Source organism: Saccopteryx bilineata, chromosome 1 (genome assembly GCF_036850765.1).
Source record: "Saccopteryx bilineata isolate mSacBil1 chromosome 1, mSacBil1_pri_phased_curated, whole genome shotgun sequence".
Classification (NCBI taxonomy): Eukaryota; Metazoa; Chordata; class Mammalia; order Chiroptera; family Emballonuridae; genus Saccopteryx; species Saccopteryx bilineata.
The window spans coordinates 351,345,233-351,368,307 of NC_089490.1; the positions used below are offsets into that span (position 1 = coordinate 351,345,233).

Here is a 23,075-nt window from a genome sequence, read left to right on the forward strand (position 1 = left end):
AAAAGCAGGATGAATGAAGCTGAGGATCAAATCAGCAAGTTAGAGGACAATAAAAACAAAGGTATAGAAGCAGAGCAGCAAAAGGAAAAGAGACTCAAAAAGTCCGAGGAAACTCTAAAAGAGACTCAAAAAGCCTGTGACAACATGAAAAGAAATAACATCTGCATCATAGAGATTCCTGAAGAAGAAGAGAAAGAACAAGGAATAGAAGCTTTGTTCAATCAAATCATAATTTGAAAATTCCCTAAATTAAGGCAGGAAAAAGTCTCACATGTTCAAGAAGCCTGAAGAACTCCATTAAAGAGAAACCCAAAGAAATCTACACCAAGACACACCATAATTAAAATACCAAAGCTAAGTTATACAAAGAAAATATTAAAAGCTGCTAGAGAAAAAAAGACTATCACCTACAAAGGAACCCCCATAAAGATGACTTCCAACTTCTCAACAGAAACACTTGAGGCCAGAAGGGAATGGCAAGAAATATTCAAAGTAATGCAGAACAAGAACCTACAACCAAGACTACTAGGCTATCATTTAAAATTAAAGGAGAAATAAAAAGCTTCCCAGACTAAAAAAAAAAAAAAAAAAACCCTCAAGGAATTCACTACAACCAAGCCAATGCTTCAAGAAATGCTAAGGGACTTGTTGTAAACAGATCAAAGGGGGAAAAGAATATAGCAAAAGAGGAATACAGCTTTAAAGAATAAAATGGCAATAAACAACTACATGTCAATAATAACCTTAAGGTCCTGGCCTGTTGGCTCAGTGGTAGAGCATCAGCCTGAAGTGCAGGAGTCCTGGGTTTGATTCCCAGCCAGGGCACACAGGAGAGGCATCCATGCTTCTCCACCACTCCCTCTCTTTTTCCTCCCTGTCTCACCCTTCCCCTCATGCAGCCAGGGCTACATTGCAGCAAGGTTGGCCCAGGCACTGAGGATGGTTCCATGGCCTCTGCCTCAGGTGCTAGAATGGCTCTGGTTGTGGCAGAGCGATGCTCCAGATGGGCAGAGCATCGCCCCCTGGTGGGAATGCCAGGTGGATCCCAGTCGGGCGCCTGTGGGAGTTTGTCTGACTGCATCCCCATTTCCAGCATCGGAAAAATACACACACAAAAAAATAACCTTAAATGTAAATGGATTAAATGATCTGATCAAAAGACATAAGGTAGCTGTGTGGATAGGAAAACAGAACCCTCACGTATGCCATCTACAAGAGACACACCTTAAAATAAAAGATTCACATAGAGTGAAGGTAAAAGGATGGAAAAAATATTTCATGCAAATGGAAATGAAAAATAAGCTAGGGTATCAATACTTATATCAGACAAAATGGACTTTAAAACAAAGGCTATAATAAGAGATAAAGAAAGACACTACATAATGATAAAGGGAATAATCCAACAGGAAGATATAACTATTATAAATATCTAAACACCTAATATAGGAGCACCTAATATATAAAGCAGACTTTGATGAATATAAGGGGTGAGATCAACAACAATACTATAATAGTAGGGGATTTTAATACCCCACTAACATCAATAGATAGATCCTCAAGAAAGAAAATTAAGAAAGAAACAGTGGACTTAAAGGACATACTAGATCAACTCGATTTAATAGATATCTTCAGAACCAGAATATACATTCTTTTCAAGTGCTCATGGTACATTCTCCAGAATAGACCACATGTTAGGGCACAAAAGTGGTCTCAACAAATTTAAGAAGATTGAAATCATATTAAGTACTTTATCTGATCACAATGGCATGAAACTAGAAATCAACCACAACAGAAAAACTGAAAAATACTCAAACACTTGGAAACTAAATAGCATGTTATTAAATAATGATTGGGTTAACAACGAGATCAAAGAAGAAATAAAAAATTCCTAGAAACAAATGATAATGAGCATATATCAACTCAAAATTTATGGGACACAGCAAAAGCATTCCTGAGAAGAAAGTTCATAGCATTATAGACATACCTCAAGAGGCTAGAAAAAAGCTCAAATAAACAACTTGACCTTGCATTTAAAAGAACTAGAAAAAAAAACAGCAAGTAAAGCCCAGAGCTAGTAGAAGAAAGGAAATAATAAAGATCAGAGCAGAAATAAATGACATAGAGGCTAAAGTAACAATACAGAGGATCAATAAAATCAGGAGCTGGTTCGTTGAAAAGGTAAACAAGATCGATGAACCTTTAACCAGACTCACCAAGATAAAAAGAGAGAGGACTCAAATAAATAAAATTAGAAATGAGAGTGGAGAAATAACAACTGATGCAACAGAAATACAAAATATTGTAAGAAAATATACACTATGAAAAACTGTATGCCAAAAAACTAGACAACCTAGATGAAATGGACAAATTCCTTGAAACATACAATGTTCCAAAAATCAATCTGGAAGAATCAGAAAACCTAAACAGACCAAATATAACAAATGAGATTGAGACAGTTATCAAAAAACTCCCAAAAAAGAAAAGTCCTGAGCCTGATGGCTTCACAAGTGAATTCTACCAAATATTGAGAGAAGAACTAACTCCTATCCTTCTCAAGCTATTTCAAAAAATTCAAGAGGAAGGAAGACTTCCAAGCTCCTTTTATGAGGCGAGTATAAATCTGATTCCACAATCAGGAAAAGACAACACAAAGAAAGAAAATTATAGGCAATATTGCTGATGAATTTTGATGCTAAAATCCTCAACAAAATATTAGCAAACCGGACCCAGCAATATATGAAAAAAATCATACACCATGATCAAGTGGGATTTATTCTGGGGAGGCAAGGCTGGTACAATATTAGCACATCAATCAATGTGATTCATCATATAAACAAAAGGAAGGAGAAAAACCACATGATAATTTCAATAGATACAGAAAAAGCATTTGATAAAATCCAGCACCTATTCATGATCAAAACTCTCAGCAAAGTGGGAATACAGGGAACATACCTCAACATGATAAAGGCCATCTATGACAAACCCACAGCCAACATCATACTCAATGGGCAAAAATTAAAAGCAGTCTCCTTCAGATCAGGAAGAAGGCAGGGGGCCCCCTTGCACCATTCTTATTCAACATAGTTCTAGAAGTCCTAGCCACAGCAATCAGATAAGAAGAAGAAATAAAAGGCATCCAAACTGGAAAAGAAGAAGTAAAACTATCATTATTTGCAGATTATATGATACTGTATATAGCAAACCCTCAGTCAGAAAACTACTAGACCTGATAAATGAATTCAGCAAAGAGGCAGGATATAAAATTAATACTCCAAAATCAGAGACATTTTTATACACCAACAATGAACTGTCAGAAAGAGAAATTAAGGAAACAATCCCCTTGACTATTGCAACCAAAAAAAGAAAAAAAAACCTAGGAGTAAATTTAACCAATGAGATTACAGACTTGTACTCAGAAAATTATAATACATTGATAAAAGAAACCAAGAAAGATACAAATGTGGAAGCATATACCGTGCTCATGGTTAGGAAGAATATACATCATTAAAATGTCCATATTACCCAAAGCAATTTATAAATTCAATGCAATACCAATTAAAATACCAATGACATACTTCAAAGATATAGAACACATATTCCAAAAATTTATATGGAACCAAAAAAGAACACAAATAGCCTCAGCAATCTTGAAAAGGAAGAATAAAGTGGGAAGTATTACACTTTCTGATATCAAGTTATACTACAAGGCCATTGTACTCAAAATAGCTTGGTACTGGCATAAGAACAGGCATATAGATCAATGGAACAGAACAGAGAACCCAGAAATCAATCCACACCTTTATGGACAACTGATATTTTACAAATAGGTAAGAGCATACAATGGAGTAAAGACAGCCTCTTCAACAAATGGTGTTGGGAAAATTGTACAGCTACCTGCAAAAAAATGAAACTAGAGCATTAACTTACACCATTCACAAAAATAAACTCAAAATGAATGAAAGACTTAAATGTAAGCCGTGAAACCATAAGCATCCTAGAAGAAAACATAGGCAGTAAGCTCTCAGACATCTATTGCAGCAATTGCCAATTTATCTCCATGGGCAAGTGAAATAAAAGGCAGAATAAACAAATGGGTACTATATCAAACTAAAAAGGTTTTTCACAGCTAAGGACAATAAGAACAGAATAAAAGGACAAACCACGCAATGGGAGAATATACTCAACAATAGGTCTGATAAGGGGTTAATATCCAAAATTTATAAAAAACCTGTAAAACAACACCAAGACGACAAAGAATCCAATCAAAAAATGGGCACAAAAAATGAATAGAAACTTCTCCAAAGAGGACATACAGATGGCCAATAGGCATATGAAAAAATGCTCAACATCACTAATCATTAGAGAAATGCAAATTAAAACCACAATGAGATATCACCTCACACCAGCCAGAATGGCGCTCAATAAAACAACACAGAATAAGTGCTGGCAAGGATGTATAGAAAAGGGAACCTTCCTGCACTGCTGGTGGGAATGCAAACTGGTGCAGCCACTATGGAAAACAGTATGGAAATTCCTCAAAAAATTAAAAATCAGATTGCCTTTTGACCCAGCTATTCTTCTTTTAGGAATATACCCTAAAAACACCATAGCACTGTTCCAAAAGGAGAAATGCACTCCCGTGTTTATGGCAGCATTGTTCACAATAGCGAAGTTCTGGAAACAGCCCAAGTGTCTGTTAGAGGACAAGTGGATTACAAAGCTTTGGTACATATATACTATGGAATACTACTCAGCCATAAGAAATGATGACATTAGATCATTTACAACAACATGGATGGACCTTGATAACATTATACTGAGTGAAATAAGGAAATCAGAAAAAACTAAGAACTATATGATTCCATACATAGATGAGACATAAAAATGAGACTCAGAGACATGGACAAGAGTGTGGTGGTTACCTGGGTGGGGTGTGGGGAGGAAGGCAAGAGAGGGACGGGGTTGGGGAGGGGAGGGGCACAAAGAAAATCAGATAGAAGGTGACGAAAGATATTTTGACTTTAGGTGATGGGTATGGAACATAATCAAATGTCAAATGACCTGGAGATGTTTTCTCTGAATACATATACCTTGATTTATCAATGTCACCCCATTAAAATTAATAATAAAAAAATTTAAAAACCCCAAAAACTAAAAAAATAAAATAAAATAAAATGAATGGTGTTGGGAAATTGCACAGGTACATGTAAAAAAATGAAACTAAACCACCAACTCACATTATTTACAAAAACAAACTTAAAATGGATAAAAGACTAATATGTAAGTTGGGAAACCATAAAAATCTTGGAAGAAAACATTGCCAGTAAACTCTCTGATATCTGTCGTAGAAATATTTTTGCCTATATTTCTCCAGAGGCAAGTGAAATAAAGGATAAAATAAACAGATGGCACTATGTCAAACTAAAAAGCTTTGGCGCAGCGAAAGACACCATTAATTAAAATAAAAGAGACAAACCACACAATGGGAGGACATATTTGCTGATATGTCGGATAAGGGGTTAATAACCAAAATTTATAAAGATCTTGTAAAACTCAACACCAGAAAGGTAAACAATATAATTTAAAAATGGTCAGAGGAACTGAATAGTCACTTCTCCAAAGAGGAAATAAGCATATGAAAAAATTCAACGTCACTGATTAGAGAAATGTGAATTAAAACCATAATGAAATACCACCTCACACCTGTCAGAATGACTCTCATTAGCAAATCAACACACAACAAGTGAGGGTGTGGAGAAAAGGGAACCCTCCTGCACTGCTGGTGGGAATGCAGACTTGTGCAGCCACTGTGGAAAACAGTATGATGTTTCCTCAAAAAGTTAAATATAGAACTGCCTTTTGACCCAGTTATCCCACTTTTAAGAATATAGCCTAAGGCCTGACCAGGCGGTGGCGCAGTGGATAGCGCGTTGGACTGGGATGTGGAAGGACCCAGGTTCGAGACCCCGAGGTCGCCAGCTTGAGCACAAGCTCATCTGGCTTGAGCAAAAAGCTCACCAGCTTGGACCAGGGTCGCTGGCTCCAGCAAGGGGTTACTCAGTCTGCTGAAGGCCCGCGGTCAAGGCACATATGCAAAAGCAATCAATGAACAAGTAAGGAGTAGCAACACGCAACGAAAAACTAATGATTGATGCTTCTCATCTCTTCATTCCTGTCTGTCTATCCCTCTCTCTGATTCTCTCTGTCTCTGTAAAAAAAAAAAAAAAAAAAAAAAAAGAATATATCCTAAGAATCCCAAAACACTAATTTAAAAAAAGATATGCACCCCCGTGTTTATTGCAGCATTATTTACAACAGCCAACATCTGGAAACAGCCAAAGTGTCCATCAGTGGACAAGTGGATAAAAAAGCTATAATACATATACACAATAAAATACTATGCAGCCGTAAAAAAAAGATATTTTACCTTTTGCAATTGCATGGATAGACCTGGAGATTATTATGCCAAGTGAAATAAGCCAGGCAGAGAAAGACAAATATTATATAATTTCACTTATATGTGGAATCTCATAAACAAGGAACTGAGGAGCAGAACAGAGGCAGAGGCAGAGTCACAGGGAACAGAGGGACAGCTATCAGAGGGAAGAGGTGTGAGAAGATGGGATCAGAGAAGATAAAATAATTAGTGAAATTATATATACATAGCACATAGATACAGATAAAAGGATAGCAAATCCCAGAGGGAAAGGGAGCAACAGAGTCAGAGGAAATGGGCTATAGGGGGTGTAATGGGGGGCGCACTGTTGGGGAGTGAGGATGTTATATTGAGTGGGACACTTGAATCCATGTTAACACAATAAATTTAGAAATTTAATAAAAACTAAAAAAAAAGAAAATGCAAGCTACAAACATATGCTGAAGAATGGTGTTACTGGAAAATGTTGTGTCCCATGGAAGCCTGTTTTTTGTTTTGTTTTGTTTGTTTTTTATGAATGTGAGTAAAGGTGGTGGCAGCCTCACCTCTCCATGCTAGAGAGAGAACAGTAACAGTCCAGCAAAGCCCTATGGTTGTAAAACTGGCAATTAATAAGAGACTCTTAGGAGGATTAATAGTCAGTAAGACCTGACTGAAATGTGGACTTTTCCTATGCTGGCCCACTATTCTCCCACTTTCAAGTTTGAACAATTTGGATTTGAGAAATCAAGAAAATCTTTAAAACTAAATATCTGATTCTATTTATAATATTTTTCCCTTTAGTTTGTTTTGCCTTCCTTACATGTGGGTTTGTTATGTATCTTTGTGTATGCACATAAATATGTGTACCTGTATGTTGAATGTGTACTTATATATATATGTGAATCTTCAGCTGTGTAAATCTGTGTATCTTTACATCCCTGTCTGAGGCTTATATGTATGCATGGTGTTGGGTATATGAGCATGGTATGATATCTGTGCATGTAGTTCTATGTGTACTATGATTATATTAATATAAACATGTGTGTGTTTACATATGAAGGTAAGTGAGACTGGGATATCACACAGAGAGTTGCCTTTTTTGTGTGTGTGTGTGAAAGGAATAAAGCCAAACCTCAGATGGGAACAAGTGGGTGTAGCCATTTTATTGACATATCTTTCTACCATGGCCAATGGTCAATTATTTGGTAGAGAAGGTATTGGTCACTTTCTCCTACTCCAGGACTTCTCTGGCTGGCAGAAGAGGTGGTCAAAAGAGTTAGCAAGCAGGAAAGAAGGAAATAGGCAGGCATTGTGGCTACAATCCCTGGGATATCTTGAGCTTGCTAAAACAGCACTCAGTGGCAATGAGCACCTGCAGATTGGTGTGGTGGGTCTCAAATCCCATGGCCTGAAGAGATGCCATTTGCTTGCTGAAACAAACCTCAGGGCTTATAGAGGGTGGAAAGGAAAGTCTCCAGCTAGAGACTAGCTGGACAGCTCCAGATTTTGGCAGCACTCAGGTCCTTTGGGCTCAGCCTATCTGACACAACCCAGATGTCATGTATGTTGCAGTCCAAGCCCCAGAGAGATAAGGTGCAACCCAGGGCAGAAGAATAGGATCCTCACTGGCCAGCAACTTCAGACCCTGCTCAATCTGCAATATTGCTTGTGATGCCTTCGGGTTGGTTAGGGCTATAAGCCTGTCAGAAAGCTGCATCTGTGCAGGAAGGTGAGCAGCTGATGCCTCCACTGTTCACTCAGCTGGGACATACAAACAAAATCATCTGGGCTTCCAGGAAGGGGTTGTTCAGAAACAATTGCATCATGTTTCCTATGTTTTGGGAAGTGCTGTTCTCCTCTGACAGCTAGAAATCATCCTCTAACTTCTAGTCAGAGCTGATGCTGACATCGTTGCTTTTTCCCTGGGGTTGCTATGTGAGTTGTATGCTAAGTAAGGTTAGTTCCCCAGCTGACTGTTGAATGGCACAAGTATGAGTCTGGCCCCTGGTGGAGGTAATGATAATAATACTAGCCCTATAAGTATGGTTCATCTCACTGGGGTAGCACTGGCTGAGGTGATTAAAGATAAACTACAAGATCTATTATAGATGACGCAGGTAATAGGGAGCTGTGGGAGCTAGCTGGTCATGCTTTCCTGCAATGATGGTGGAGATAGGGATGATGACTGGACTTGTTCTTGCACTTGATTTTCCAAGAGAGTTGTGAAAGTATTGCCCCAAAGGGATCTTGTGTACTATTGAGTAATTGGTTATTAGAATCAGCATAGTTCTGATCCAGGGCACTGTCCCCATCTGTGATTGTCTCTACATCCAGGTGTAAACAAGGGCTCAGTGGATGCTCAAGATTCTGAGCCAGTATCTTATGAGCTCTTGAATCAAGACAAGGTTCCTGGCCAGCTCCAGCATCTGCCATAGGATGTCAGAATTGTCATAGGTGAGACTTCTGGGTTCTGCTGCACTGGTTGTTACATTTCTGGGTGTTCTAAGATGAACTGTCTCATGAAGTCCGTGGTGGACAGAAGCCACTGGGTGCTATTCTCCAGCATCTGTGTTATATACTTAGGACCACCCAATTCCAGGGCCTGCTTATGCACTTGAGGTGCACTAGGCTTCACAAAGAGGGCTAATTCCACTGGGGTATGACTCATACCAGCAGGCTGGAACACCCCACTGCTGTTTTCTTTGGTGATTCTGTCCCAGTGGCAGAGCTCATTGGTCAGTAGGTCCCAGGAGGAATGGGCTAAGGTTCTGAGACTTGTTTTGACTTGATGACCAAGTAGATAGTGTGGCCATTCAGGATGACCCTCTGTCTCAGTGTTTCATGGTCTTTGAGAAGATGGCCCGTGAAGACCAGCACTAGTTTGTCCATTTCACATTAAAAGTGAACCAATAGCTTCTCCTTGAACTGCCTCACCAAGATGTCATCAGCTATCATAAAGTCTTCCTCCTTGCCTAATGTCTTCAGTGTCACTTGAATGGTACTCAAAGAGATGTTCTTGTTGGCAGGCAGACCTGAAGGACAGCCAGTCTGAGCCATGCTGGATGTTCTGTACATGACGTGCTGCATGAATTTTAGTGGGAAGGCAGATGGGGAGCAAGTGGTAGTAGGGGCAGAAGGGATGAGGAGAGACTCTGTCTCAGGTATTATGTTCTCAGGCTACAGGCTTGTTTGTTTTTTTTTTGTCACCCCAAAAAGGAAGAGTAACCGGGCTGGACTAGGTATTTTGTGATGTTCTATCCTCATCCCAGTTGTCCAGATGTGGCCCAGCTGAGATCTGTCATGACTACTGATTTATACTTGCTACAAAATGGTCTAAGTAGAGATGGCTTCTCCTGGAGCTGTCCCTCCCCTTGCCCCACCCACCAAGAGCATAACTTCTTCAGAAAAAGGATATTGTGATGTTAACTCTGGCCTCACAGTCTCTGCCAGAACTAACAGAGAAAGGAGGATATATTTAGGGGGTTCAAATCTACATAATAAAATAAATTTTAAAAATTATGCAGAAAATTGAGAATAAAGTTATCAGGTTGGAACTATTAAAAATATATAAATAAATAAAAGGCCAGAATGGTTGTGTGGAATATGTAGTACTATGTGGGGTCCCTTATAAGAGCATTAGGCTTTTAGTATAAACAGTTGGGTCTACTGAAGCCATACACTAACCACCTGTAGGTAAGAATGAAATCTCTCTCATAGAAAGAAGCTTATTGCTTTTGTTAGTACTGTAATCTGGAAAAAGTTGATTACAAATAAAAATAGAGCAAGAACAAAGTTTTTAAATGAAAGAGAAGGTCATATTTTTTCTCTGAGTCTAAATTTAGGGATTGCAGACTTAATTGCGAGCATTCAGAGGATTGGGATCAAGGGTAGAGATTTTCTTTATCCTAAAAGCAGGAGCAGGGTTAGCCAGTGCAGCTCCCTAGAGGCATTCCAAACTAAAGGTTAATGAGCCCTTTCTTGCAAAGGTTAATAAATTATCTTATCATTTGGTCTTTTCTACATGTTATTACAGCAGATTTTTTTAGAATTATTTGTTCCAATGTTCTAGCATGATTTTAATTGCCTGCCTTTGTGTTGAAGCATTAAGAGGAAGATACTTCCATAAACCAAGGTGAGAGGGAAGGTGGTTAACAGTGGAATTTCTAACTAGACAAGTTTATGCAACTAAAATGTCAGATTCTCAGTACCATGCAAATTTGGAAGATGGTGATGGATTTTTATTTGGGTAGTAGATGAATTTCCTGTTGTTAGTAGATAGGTTAAAATGCATACATATGTCCAGGTTGGTGTTTGAGTGTGGATGGAAATATTGTATATGAGGATGCTTACCTCTAATTGGATAAATATTTGCAAATGTATACATGTGAAAGTATATTCATGAGGTAGTGTATGTAAAGTATTCTGGTATCTGTGTGACTGAAGACTTCAGGACCTGAAACCTTAAACATTCCATTCACCTGCCTCATGCGTAGGTGTACTGTGCAGATAGGAGTCAAGAAAAGTGTTCAGGCACATATGTACCCTGTGTCTTGAAGATGAGCAAAGAAGCTCCAGACAGTTGTCTAGGAGACTTCCTGCTATTACACTAAAGGGTTCTTTATTGAGAATGTCTGGATCAACACCTCAATACACGTCAACCCTACCTCAGGCTCAGCCATCAGTTGCTCACTTACTGGAGCAGGACTCAGACCTTAGCCCCTTTTCACTCACACTCAAAAGTGAGACTATGTTACACAGTGAGATGTTGATTTTTACACCAAGACACTGCCCCCTTTTCCTCCAGATACTCCACAGGTGGCTGGGAATAAGAAAGGGAACTTGGGCCTGACCTGTGGTGGCGCAGTGGATCAAGCGTTGACCTGGAACAGTGAGGTCGCCGGTTCAAAACAAAAACAAAAACCCTGGGCTTGCCTGGTCAAGGCACATATGTGAGTTGATGCTTCTTGCTCCTCCCCCCTTCTCTCTCTCTCTCTCTCTCTCTCTCTCTCTCTCTCCCTTTTCTCTAAAAAATTAATAAAAAATAAAAATAATTTTTTAAAAATACTATTTAAAAAAAAAGATAAAAAGGGAACTTGCACATCCCAGTCTAATGACCATCTCTCCTGGATCTTCACCAGAAGCAGAGGCTGTCAACCTGAGATCAAATCTAGCTCACAGAGTCCTACAAATGTAGGAGCTGAATTCACAGTTTCAACACAGAATATGAGATGTATTTTAAGTTCAGCTCCTATAATTCTATGATTCAAGTAAAGAGGGAGCAACATTTTCCAGCCCATATTTTGTTTCCCAATGAAAACTCAATTAAATCTACCCACACAATTATTAAAGAAAACTTTAATGAGCTGATTGAGATGCTAAGTTGAAAGAACTAAGTATAATCAATGCCACCAATCATTATGGCTGATAGCCATTTGGGGAAGTGGGCCACCTAGAGGGTGAAGAGGAGGACATACTTTTACCAATGCTCTTCCCATTGGGGCTCAGGGCCTGAAGGGCTTGTTGGGTTGGACAGCTTTGGGTAGAGCTGAAACCACAGAGGATCTTTTGGCTGCTGCTGGTGGTGGGTTGGGCTTCAGCGCCAGGAAGCTGAGGTCATAATTGACCAAGTAGCCATCATTGTAGACATACAGCTTGTGATCTAAGGGGCAGTAGTTGATGCCATGCAGCGTTTCCAACATCTTATCCAGCAGGATGCTGAGATGACTCTCCTGCCCATTAGTGGTATCGAAAGCATAGAAGATCTCTTCCTGGCGGGTGTTCAGGGAGCGTAAGGCATAGAGCACCCCACAGGCCATGAAGGCCCCTGACAGGGCGGGCTTGTACTGGCTGGTGCGCCAGGTATTCTCCACTTCCAGGGTGCTGGCATTGAGGAGGCTCACAACCAGGTTGCCTTTGCTCTCCTCCGTGGCATAGAGCACCCATAGACCCTTCTCGTCACTGGCAAAATCTAAGTCCTTCCAGGGCACACCAGCATAGGAGAAGCGGTTGTTGTAGGTGGCACCGGGCAACGGGCGCTGCAGAACCAGGCGGTTTGTAGAGAGGTCTACCTTGGCTATTTCACCTGTGCCATAGTAGTTGAAGTACATGAAGTTCTTGTACACAGTATTGCCACTGCCATCACCATAGCCCGTCTTCCGCTCCTCATAGTTCTTCATCAGCACCAGGTCGTCATAGGACTTGTATAGTCGGTAGTAGTCAAAGTACCTAGACCAAACCCCACATCAGAATCATCAGGAGACAGCAAGAAACAGAGTAACAAAGTGCTATTAAAAATGGGCACACTGGGCCTGACCAGGCGGTGGCACAGTGGATAGAGTGATGGACTGGGTTGCAGAGGACTCAGGTTCGAGACCCCGAGGTCTCCAGCTTGAGTGCAGGCTCATCTGGTTTGAGCAAAGCTCACCAGCTTGGACTCAAGGTTGCTGGTTCCAGCAAGGGGTTACTCAGTCTGCTGTAGCCCCACAGTCAAGGCACATATGAGAAAGCAATCAATGAACAACTAAGGTGCCACAACGGAAAACTAACGATTGATGCTTCTCACCTCTCTCCATTCCTGTCTGTCTGTCCCTATCTATCCCTCTCTATGCCTTAATAAAAAATGGGCAGGCTGGTGTTCTAATTAATAGTGGGCTTTGGAATCAAACAAAATTGATTTTTAACCTTTTTTTTTTACTTATACTATGACAAAATAAATAATTGTAAAAGCAAAAACCCAGTACCAGTAGTAATAAGATCAATGGCAATAATATCTAATAGGTACAATGTATGTATGATCTCATTTAATTTTAATAAAATCACTTTCAGATAAGTTTTATCCCCATAGACTAGGAGATTGGGTCTCAGAAAGATTAAGTAATTGGCTCCAGGTTAATCAGTTCATATGTCAAATTTGTAAAAAAAAAAAAAAAAATCTCTAAAATAATTACTAGAATATTCATTTCAAGGTAAATAATCAAGTAAATGATAGCTATTAATTTTTCTTCTTTAAGGATAATCTTCTATACTTAGACTTCACTGTCTATCTGTGCTAGAGACACAGGAGTTCTGAAGCTGGATTCAGGAAGTTTTAAGCTCAGATGGTCACTTTGGAAAGACTTTAAAATTATTCCTGATTTATGAGTATTGCTATCTCTTAATATCAGGCAGTAAGTGCTGCTATACCAGTAGAGATTTTGAAAGGATTTAAAAACCAAAGCTCCTGGGCCACTTTGCTCAGTGGATAGAGCTTTGGCCCAGTGTCTGGATGTCCTGGGTTCAATTCCTGGTGAGGGCACACAAAAGAAGCAACCATCTGCTTCTCTCCCCCTTCTCTTTCTTTTCCCCTCCCACAGCCAGTGGCTCAATTGGTTCAAGCATGGCCCTGGGTGCTTAGAATAGCTCAGTTGGTCAGAGCGCATCAACCTCAGGAGCTAAAAATAGCTCTGTTGATTCGAGCTTTGGCCCCAGATGAGATTGCTGGGTAGATCCTGGCCGGGGCGCATGTGGGAGTCTGTCTCACTATCTCCCCTTCCCTCACTTAAAAAAAAAAACCAAAGCAGGTAAGTATTTTTTGTATACTTCAAAATATCTATAGGACTTGGGAAGCATTTTCAGCAGAAAGCTCAGCCTCCTTAGATAAGCTTCCACTGGGATTCTTTAACGACTGGTTCAACCCGCATTCATCCCTCCCTCCCATGACCACCTTCTCAGTTGAGTTTATATCACACTTCTGTATGTACTGACTTTAAATACCTGGTCTGTGGTTTGTGTCTGCCTTCCTAGCCAGGCTGTCAGTTTACTGAAGGGCTCATTCATCTACTCATTGATTCATTTAACCATTCTTTAACAAATATTTATCTGCTCCTACTATGTTGTCCACACTTTTCTGCGTAATTTCATGTCATATTCTCATTTATTTAATTACTCTCATTTTACAGCCGGCTAAGAATAAGTCTGAGATATTAATTCATATGATTCAAACTCATATCTGTTTGATTCCAAGTGTCAAGTATGATCAATTTTACCCTCTGAACTTCTTCTGAGCAGAAGTTAGGATTCTGAGGTCCAGGTATAAAAGAATTTGTTTGGAGATAAATTAAGCTAAGCATAGAACCAGCTTTAGATTATGATGGGATTAGAAATTTCAGACAGTGAGTTTGTGAAAAAAGCTTAAAGCAGGTTGGGCTTCACCCATGAGAGTAGCCTCTCACGAGAGTAATCAGGCTGAGAATAAGTTTTCCTAGGAGCACACCTGAAATAGAGGCAAGAAGCTGGGATGGGACCACAAAGAAACCTGTTAGGGTAGGTAGGGAATATTTGGAATGCACCTGGTTGCAGAAGAGAAATCATCCTGGACTCACCTGCTGTCTGTACGCAGAGGGGCCACCCAGTAGAGGGAAGAAGATGAGTTAGGTGCTGAGTCTCGGCCCCAGGCTCCTGCCTTGTAAGAGAAGCCTCTCCAATTGAGCTGCACCACGAGGGGTCTGCTGACTTTCTGGAGGCCTCCATGGGCACAAGAACCTAGAGGAGACAACAGGCAAGGTATGAAATAGGTGTGAAGCACATGACCTCCAGAGAGCAGAATATGAATGTATAATAATCATGTGTGCAGTTGAGTGTATGTCCATGCACCTGAATGTGTACATAAGTATATAATCAGGTGTGATTGTGCATGAATAGAGACTAGTGTGTATGTCTGATTATGGGTATATTTACATGTCTATGTATATGGGTATGCCTGTGTGTGAGAGTGTACCGATATTGGTCTGCTTCCCTTAGTGATATACCAAACAAGGAAATAAAAGACTTACTTAAAACATCAAGATCTTTACTGCTCACCCCTCAGTACACCATAGCCAACCCTACATGCCCAACCCTGTCCTCGGGGATATGAGATCCTGAGAAGTTCCGTCTGAGGCCTCACCTGGGGGCAGGTGTGGGCCAGGGTTTATGGAGACCTCCTCTTGCTCCTTTTCCCTCTCACACTCGCTGAGGCGGCTCTCAAGGACATCCACCTCCTGACGGAGAGCATGGAAGCTGCGCTGGTTAGAGTCAGCCAGAAGGTTGAGTGTGAGGCTGGCATTAGCCACCTATGGAAATGAGATGCCAGGAATGTGGGCCACTGAGTGTTCTTAAGAACTGAACTCAGGCTTGCACATTTCTCAGCTCAGGGTCTTCTTCCTCAGAACGAAGTGCTTTTGGAAACTGTTAAATTTGTGATTAGATAAGACAGGAGGCTAAGGAGGGAAGAGAAATATTTAAATCCATCCATATACCTGGCTCTGGAGTTGGTAGAAGATGTTCTCAGCCTCCCTAATCTTTCCCTTAGCCTTAAGCTGGGCCGCCAGCTCCTCTGCCGCTTCCAGCTCCAAGCGCAGCAGGTTGAAGGTTGGGAACTCATAGGAGGAAGCAAGGGCAGGAGGACTTCTGGCCTTCGGGGTACCGTTCATTTCCAGGATCTGGGTATCCTGATCTTTGATGGTGCGTGCATACTCACTGACCTGGGCATGGGGAGATGGACAGGCAGTTCCTCCAAACTTCAACAGCTATGGCTCTTCCTATCCATTTACAAACCACCCCCACTCAAGTGCCACTCAGCTTACAAAATATTATCTTATCCGCCACCTTATTTGCTTTCACTAACAGTCCTTGGAGTGAGCATTAACATTATTCCTATTTTACAGCTGAGAACACTAGCATCCTTTTTGCTACAAGAAAAATTAGTCTTCCCCCTGCACCACCCAGATTCTCTCCTTTTCTGTTTAGAGCTGAGCACTCTCAGGAGGTTAGTGAGTGCATGAATAAATTGACTTCCAGCTTCCAGTATGGTCCCATACTATCAACCTTCCCCAGGAGTTCCACTAGAGACCATTGCAAATAGCAAACTGCCCACGTCACACTGCTGATGCAATATTTTGGTTTATTCATCCTCACTTTTAGCATCAATTCCAAGCTCACCAGCCCCAACCCACACCTCCCTCTACCGATTGCTCCTATTTTAACTCTTCCACTCAAACCCTGTCCTACCTTCTTTGCACTGGTCTTTCCACTTCCAAGCTTTTTTTTGCTCTCTGCCCTCTTTCCACCTTCCTGTGATCCATACTCATTAATTTACCAGTTAATGTAGGAAGCACCCTTTACACAAGCCTCTCTGTTACTTCCCCTGGCACCCAAAAACAGTACCTAATTTTCTGTTTATACTAAAGATACACCTCAAAGATGAGGGCTGTGCTTCTCTTCAGCTCCTTCTTTACTACCAGAACTCATCCTCATGCTGAGTCCAGGAGAAGCTGTGCCTATACCACTTCCTGCTCCAGCCCAAGCCCCAGAACTCACCCTGGACAGCTCCTGCTCGTACTTGCCCATAAGCTCCTGGGCTGTACTCCGTAGTTGTTCCAACTGCTTCAAGAGGATGTTGTTGTTGGGCAGGTAAACCACACAATGACATATATCATCCTTATCCATGGAGCCTGACACACCTCTTACCAGCTGCAAAATTATGGTTAAAGGCACATTAAGCATATATATTGAGGCACAATGAGCTTTTTGGCAACATGAGACAGGAGAAGTGGTTGCCCCTGCTCTGATGTGCCTAAGAACAGTTGTCTCTACACAGGAGGTGGTTCTGGACCATCTGGGCATTCTTCTGCCATGAGTTTGAGCGACTCTTTCTTTGACTTCCCAGACCTGAAGCCACAGTCTCCTTCCAACTCCTATCAGTAGGGCCACCCTCACCCTACTTCATGTACTGTCTGGATCTGGCTGTGATTCCCGATTCCCATAACTGGAAGCAGACTTTAGTCTATGAGAGAGAGAAAGGCTGCTCTGAAGGACTTGTCAAGGGACCAGTTTAGAGGCTACAGTTTTGTGCAGCACCCCCACTCTAGAGACTTTGTAAATCCCCACAGCTTTGCTTTGTCTTGAAGACAGCAGGTACAGAGAGGTCCAAATTGTCAAAGGAAAAAATTCATAATAATGGCACCATGGGGCAACAAAGTCTGGACTGCTATTTGGCATTCACAAGAACATGACAAGGTAGAATTTGTAACCCATGCTTTATAACGGGAAAACCAGAGATTCTGAGAATTAAATATATATGTATATATATTCTCCTGAGTTACATGATTAATAAGTGATCAGGCTGCAAGCTGCCTGCAGGTCTCATGTTTGTTCTACATCCAGTGCCTGTACTCCTAAGGGAGCAGCAGTGCTCCCAGCTGTGTTCGGGTGGGTGTGCAATGCAGGCCCACAGTGTGGGGGAGGCAAGCAGCTGTTTTGCCTCAGCTAAACGGGGGGGGGGGAGGTTCTAGAAATGAGAGATGCATCATTTGAAATCTTCTCCCCTTTAACTTGAATTGTACTTATAAACCCACTCATTCTAGAGCCAGTTTGCCTGAGTTCTACTTCTGGCCCTGTGACATTGGGTGAAATACTTTACTCTCTTGGTGTTCCAGTGTCCTTGTGTGTAAATGAGAATCTGATGCTTTATTTTATGAATACATATATGTAGCGATTAATTTGTAAAGACTCTTACTAGCCTGTGGTTATTATAATTATTTATTATAGATTCTAAGTTATTAAGACTCATTAGTTTGTTAGTTATTAGGAGCCGCTATGGCCATCTTCCCTTGCCCATTTTGAAGCTGGATGGGCTAGTTCTAGATTGAAGACTCCTTCTCAACTTGTTGGTTAGGCCTGTGGCACCAGATGAGGTTTCTTTACAGAATCTTTGAGAATTAAGATATGTCTCTAGTCCTCCTCTGAATAGTCCCATACCTAGTGTCTGTGGCCTTGGTAGTTAATCTGGCATTATCTTCTGCCTGCTGCAATTCCAGCTCAACAATATAGTTTGGGAGGATAATGAAGCAGAAATCACATGCTTACAACAGCCCAAGCTAACTTACCTTAGCTCCAGCATCCTTAACACAGGTAAAGGGTGGCAGACTTCTGCATAAAATGAAGGTTAATAAAGAGCATGTGGACAGCCTAGAATTTATTCCTCTCACCTTCATCCTTGTTTTCCTCTCTCACTATAAGCCTACCCAAGCCCAGGGATCTTCAGAGCAGGCAAAATATTCTGTCCTCCGTCAGCCCTTCCCTCTCCACCTTCTCTCTCTCCCAGAACATAAGAAGTTATTTAAAAGGACCCAAGAAGTGAGGGAAACCATTCCAAAACACAGAACCATCTCCCACTCTGCTTGCAAGCCCTCCACCATCCACCTATACCTGAGTCTGTCCTGGGAGCACCAGGGGCAGCAGCAGTAGAGTGGTCAGAAGGGTTAAGACGGGTTGCATGTTGCATCAGCTGCAGGATGGACTAAGATCTCTGAGTTCCCCTATGCTTTTATCTTTGGTCCAAGTGAACAGCCTTACCAGGAGGGGCTCAGATTTCAACATCTGAAGGGAGGGAGGGTGTGGAGAAGGTATGGGGATAAGGGGTGGGAAAGAAAGCTTGCAACACACTGGTGCCTCCTACAAATATGTGGTGGAATGAGTTTCTCACTATAAACAGGGTCTTTCTCATTCATCCCCGATCTGAGATCCGTCTTTATCCTGCTGGGCACCCCTGTTCAAACAGATTAAGGCAAACCTGATACATTCTGTGGAGGCCTTGGGATGGGTCCATTTCAGGAAGGAATATGGCCTTTCCCTCACCTTGAGGGAAGGAAAACTCTAGAAGGAAATGCGACCTTGCCCACATCTCAAGGACAGAAGCCATGAACTTAACCATGCGCCCTTGGATGAGGGACAAGCTGTATATCTAGGAAGGTTGCTTCAGCAACACTGTGCTGCTCTCCTCTGTTGTGTGCCCTGCCTCACTCCCAGAATGTGTCTCTTCCACTCTTACAGATTTTCTAAACATTTCTATCCCACCCCCCTATTCAAATGTAGCCCCCAATTCAAGCTCCTGATGCCAGTAGCCTCCACTGTCTATACTTCAGGAAAGTTCCATCCCAGTATCTTCTAACAACTCACACAGGTCTGCCGAACCTCCAGTTCTCTGGGCTCCCAACTGGTCCCTACAGCCAGAGAAGAGTTTGTGTTCTGAGTCCTGGATAAGGAGTCATAGTACAGTGGCCCTGGTGCTGCTTTGCCTCTTGAGTACTCAGGCCATGGTGAGTCTCACATCTGCCCAAATGCCAAGGAGAATGTTAGTCTTTCTGTGAAGCACGTGTCACTCTCCCTACCCTGTTTTTCCATTAAAGAATTTGGGTTTTGTAACTCTACTGTCTGTATCCTTTATTAATTTCTTATTTCTCACTGCACCCCCAACTTTAGATACTAAGGGCATTCAACATAAAGGTCCTCTGCTTACTTATCCTACCCTTTAGGATCCTTTGCCCAGCACACAATACCTGGTTGAGAAAGGCATATGAAACCTCCACTTCTCCTTCTAAGGAAAGGATCTGAGAGCTTAGGTGAGGTGACTCCACGTAGATATGCCCTAGGCTCTGTTAGGCAATCATTGATGAGAGATCATATCTTATCTTGCTTTATAGATTTTCACCCTCAGACTTCCTGCCTAAGCCCAGGGATCTATTCTCCAACTCCTCTGGCCTGGTCTTGATGTAACAGTGGGTCCAGAGGAGCCACAGAGTTCAGGGAGATAAGAAATGAGTTGGAAATCTAAGCTGCATGAAATTGGAAACCTATGCAGAATCAGTATCCAGGAGGGTGTTACTAGAACCTAAGGACAGGAGTGACGGAGGGGAAAAAGGGTGAAAGAACAGAGAGAACATGAAGCAGAAAAACGGGTGCTGGGTCATCTTATTACTATTTGACAGCTGAAACTAGCAAGTGGTACTAGTTGAAAAAAGCAGGAGAAGGCTAAGGATCTAAGTCAAGTAAGAAATAGCTTGGCCCCTGGCCGGTTGGCTCAGCGGTAGAGCGTCGGCCTGGCGTGTGGGGGACCTGGGTTCAATTCCTGGCCAGGGCACATAGGGAGAAGCGCCCATTTGCTTCTCCACTCCCCCCCACCTCCTTCCTCTCTGTCTCTCTCTTCCCCTCCCGCAGCCAAGGCTCCATTGGAGCAAAGATGGCCCGGGTGCTGGGGATGGCTCCTTGGCCTCTGCCCCAGGCGCTGGAGTGGCTCTGGTCGCGGCAGAGCGACGCCTGGGGGGGGAGGGCAGAGCGTCGCCCCCTGGTGGGCAGAGCGTTGCCCCTGGTGGGCGTGCCGGGTGGATCCCTGTCGGGCGCATGCAGGAGTCTGTCTGACTGTCTCTCCCCGTTTCCAGCTTCAGAAAAATACAAAGAAAAAAATTTTTTTTTTTAAAAGTAAGAAATAGCTTAGGGAAGCAGCCATGGTAGTGTCCACTTCCTTCTTTCCCTGAGCCAACAGGTCTTCCAGATTTAGGTATTATTCACCCAGCTCAGAAACCAGGTCAGTTTCCAGAACTGTTTATTCACATTGTGTTATTTTCCCAGCACCTTCTGTCTTCATCCCTTCAGCAAATATGGAATCTTTGCTTAGTGTTACACACTGTACAAAAGGCCCCATTCAGAGCCACCTTTCACTAATCTGATCCTGGCTAGATAGAGTGATGGAGAAAGGCAAGATCCTGATGCCTAAGCTGTCCTGGGCCTTCCTGCCTGTCCAGGTCCAGGCTTGACCACTTCTATATGTATGTGATACCTCTACGGAGATCAATATGGGGTTAGAAAGAGCTGTGATAGTCCAAGCATGGAAGGCACAGGGATAGGTCAGTTTAATATGTACCGTGTCCTCATGATAAGAATAGAAGTGAGGTGAGCATAGAGCCATCTATTGGCAGATAATGGATATTCCATGGTTAGCACTCTGCCTAAATGGGTCCTGAGCACTGCTTGACCATCTGAGGGCACACACTGGAGAAAATAGAGTGCTCATTCATTTTCATGAGAAGCTCTCTCAGGGCCCACATCCCTCATTGCTCCAACCCAGCAGAGCTGAAACAAGTGCTTGAGACTCTGAACTAGCTGCTGGGTCCGCACTCTGTAGACAGCAAGATTAAGGGCACATGTGGCACCATTATGTAGAGTTTAGCCAGCAGAATGTGGGCATGGCTGGGCACTGTGTGGCAGCCAAAATGGCAATCCAAGGAAGAGATGAGTACAGGTATTAAGAAGAGAGTGAAGATACTGGCATGAGACCTGCAAGTACCCAGGGTTTTGTGGTGGGCACCATGGGATGGCAAGGAACAGACATCATGGAGAATGAGAGTTGTGGAAGCACCTATGAGCTCTAGGTTCAGGGCTGGTGAGAGAAACATAATGGCCAGTTTGTACCAAATGTTTCAGTGTATGTCATCACATGCCCACTGAGCCATACACATAAACGCAGTAGGTGTGGGGAACACCCCCTGCCAACAATGTTGCAGTCTCTGCAGCAGAACTACAAGAAGCACCATGATACAAGCATGATGGGTCAAAAAGTCTACAGCCACTATACTGATCACACACTGGGTCAGCAATATTCCATAACACAGAGGCTGGCAGATGGCCACATAGTGATCCACAGCCATAGCGAGCAGCACTGACTCCACAATGAAGGCTACGTGGGCCAGAAAGAGCTGAGTTAGGCAGGCCTCAAAGGGGATCTCATCTGATGGACCCCAGAGCACAATCAGAGCCTTGGGCACTGTGGATATGGCCAGAATGAAGTCAGTGGCTGCCAGAATTCCCAGGAGTGGGTACATGGGTGCCTGGAGTGTCTTGCCAACTGCCATCTGCCCCAGTTGAAGGGCACATCTTGTTGAAGAGGCCATGTACATACAGCAGGCACAGACAGACAGGCATGCAAGGCCTGGTATTCCCAACAAGACAAAGGGCCTGGGCCTGGAGATGAGCATGGTCTGGTTGAAAGCAGGCAGAGTGGGATCCAGCTCCATCTCCTGGTTCCAGCTGGGCCTGTCCCTGTGGGGTATAAATGGAGCCTGAGAGAGGGAATCCACAGTTCTACAAATGCTAGATAGATGAGGACAGGGCTTAGGGCTTAGGGTGCTATAGTATTTATGGAGAGCCATCTTTATGCCAGACACTGTTCTGAGAATTCCGTATGCTGATTTACAGATTCCCTAACCGTCGTGTTGCCATAGGATGGATCAAGGTTAACAGCCTTACTCTTGGTCACACATCTGAAAAATAGAACCAGGATTTGTGTCAACACTCATTAGGCTAAAGACCATGCTCTTCTTCACATTGAGTGGGAACTTAAAACTCTGTCAACATGATAAATTTAAAAAGAAAAGAAAACAAAATGAAAGAAAAAGAAAAGAAAAGATCATGCTCTTCTGATAGTTTTCTCTGAATGGAATGTCTCTTCTTCAAATCAGGCTCATGGGGACATTGAAATGTGTTTTTCCTGATGATGTGTCCCAAAGTTATGTCTGTCATGTTATCTAAGCCTAATCTTTCCAACTGTCATATAGCCTTTGTGCTCCCTTCACTCCCAGAGAAAGGTAAGACAGAGGAGGGAAATACGCAATGGCTATTTTCCACTCCATTTACTGACAAGTACTCAAACAAAGCTCCTTTTCCAAGATCCTTTCCCAGAAGCCACTTTATTAGCTTAGACTCACTCACTGAAACATCACAGTTCTCCCAGACTGTCCAGTATTTTTTTTCCAGGGACCCATATCCTCTGATAATTCCTCCCTCCTGCTTTGATCCATCATAGCTC

The 23,075-nt window shown here is 42.4% G+C and overlaps 2 protein-coding genes and 1 non-coding gene across 3 annotated transcripts; 1 reads left to right on the plus strand and 2 right to left on the minus strand.

Annotated features, from left to right (window-relative positions):
- The first annotated feature begins 749 nt into the window (after positions 1-749).
- TRNAF-GAA (transfer RNA phenylalanine (anticodon GAA)) lies at positions 750-825 on the plus strand. Its single transcript has one exon. It is a non-coding gene; the product is annotated as a tRNA-Phe (tRNA).
- Positions 826-7,733: 6,908 nt separating this feature from the next.
- UBQLNL (ubiquilin like) lies at positions 7,734-9,505 on the minus strand. The gene is given in 11 exon segments (XM_066252792.1): positions 7,734-7,930; positions 7,933-7,956; positions 7,959-8,004; positions 8,007-8,140; positions 8,143-8,199; positions 8,202-8,474; positions 8,477-8,656; positions 8,659-8,793; positions 8,796-8,873; positions 8,876-9,193; positions 9,196-9,505. Coding segments are annotated over 11 exon segments (1,752 nt in total).
- A 2,253-nt stretch (positions 9,506-11,758) lies between these two features.
- Positions 11,759-18,761, minus strand: LOC136318451 (olfactomedin-4-like). Its single transcript, XM_066250770.1, has 6 exons — positions 18,644-18,761; positions 16,754-16,906; positions 15,694-15,918; positions 15,342-15,507; positions 14,779-14,938; positions 11,759-12,643 (listed from the first exon to the last, which is right to left on the minus strand). The coding sequence occupies exons 1-6, from the start codon at positions 18,710-18,712 to the stop codon at positions 11,920-11,922; spliced, it is 1,497 nt and encodes a 498-aa protein (XP_066106867.1). The 5' UTR covers positions 18,713-18,761; the 3' UTR covers positions 11,759-11,919.
- Positions 18,762-23,075: the final 4,314 nt, after the last annotated feature.

Bases quoted from the DNA above. Each gene is read 5' to 3' on its own strand.
- LOC136318451 (XM_066250770.1), bottom strand. From the start codon at position 18,712: ATGCAACCCGTCTTAACCCTTCTGACCACTCTACTGCTGCTGCCCCTG. The intron at 16,907-18,643 runs GTATAGGTGGAT...ATAATTTTGCAG, and splicing joins TGCTCCCAGGACAGACTCAG to CTGGTAAGAGGTGTGTCAGG. The intron at 15,919-16,753 runs GTGAGTTCTGGG...CCCCATGCCCAG, and splicing joins ACGAGCAGGAGCTGTCCAGG to GTCAGTGAGTATGCACGCAC.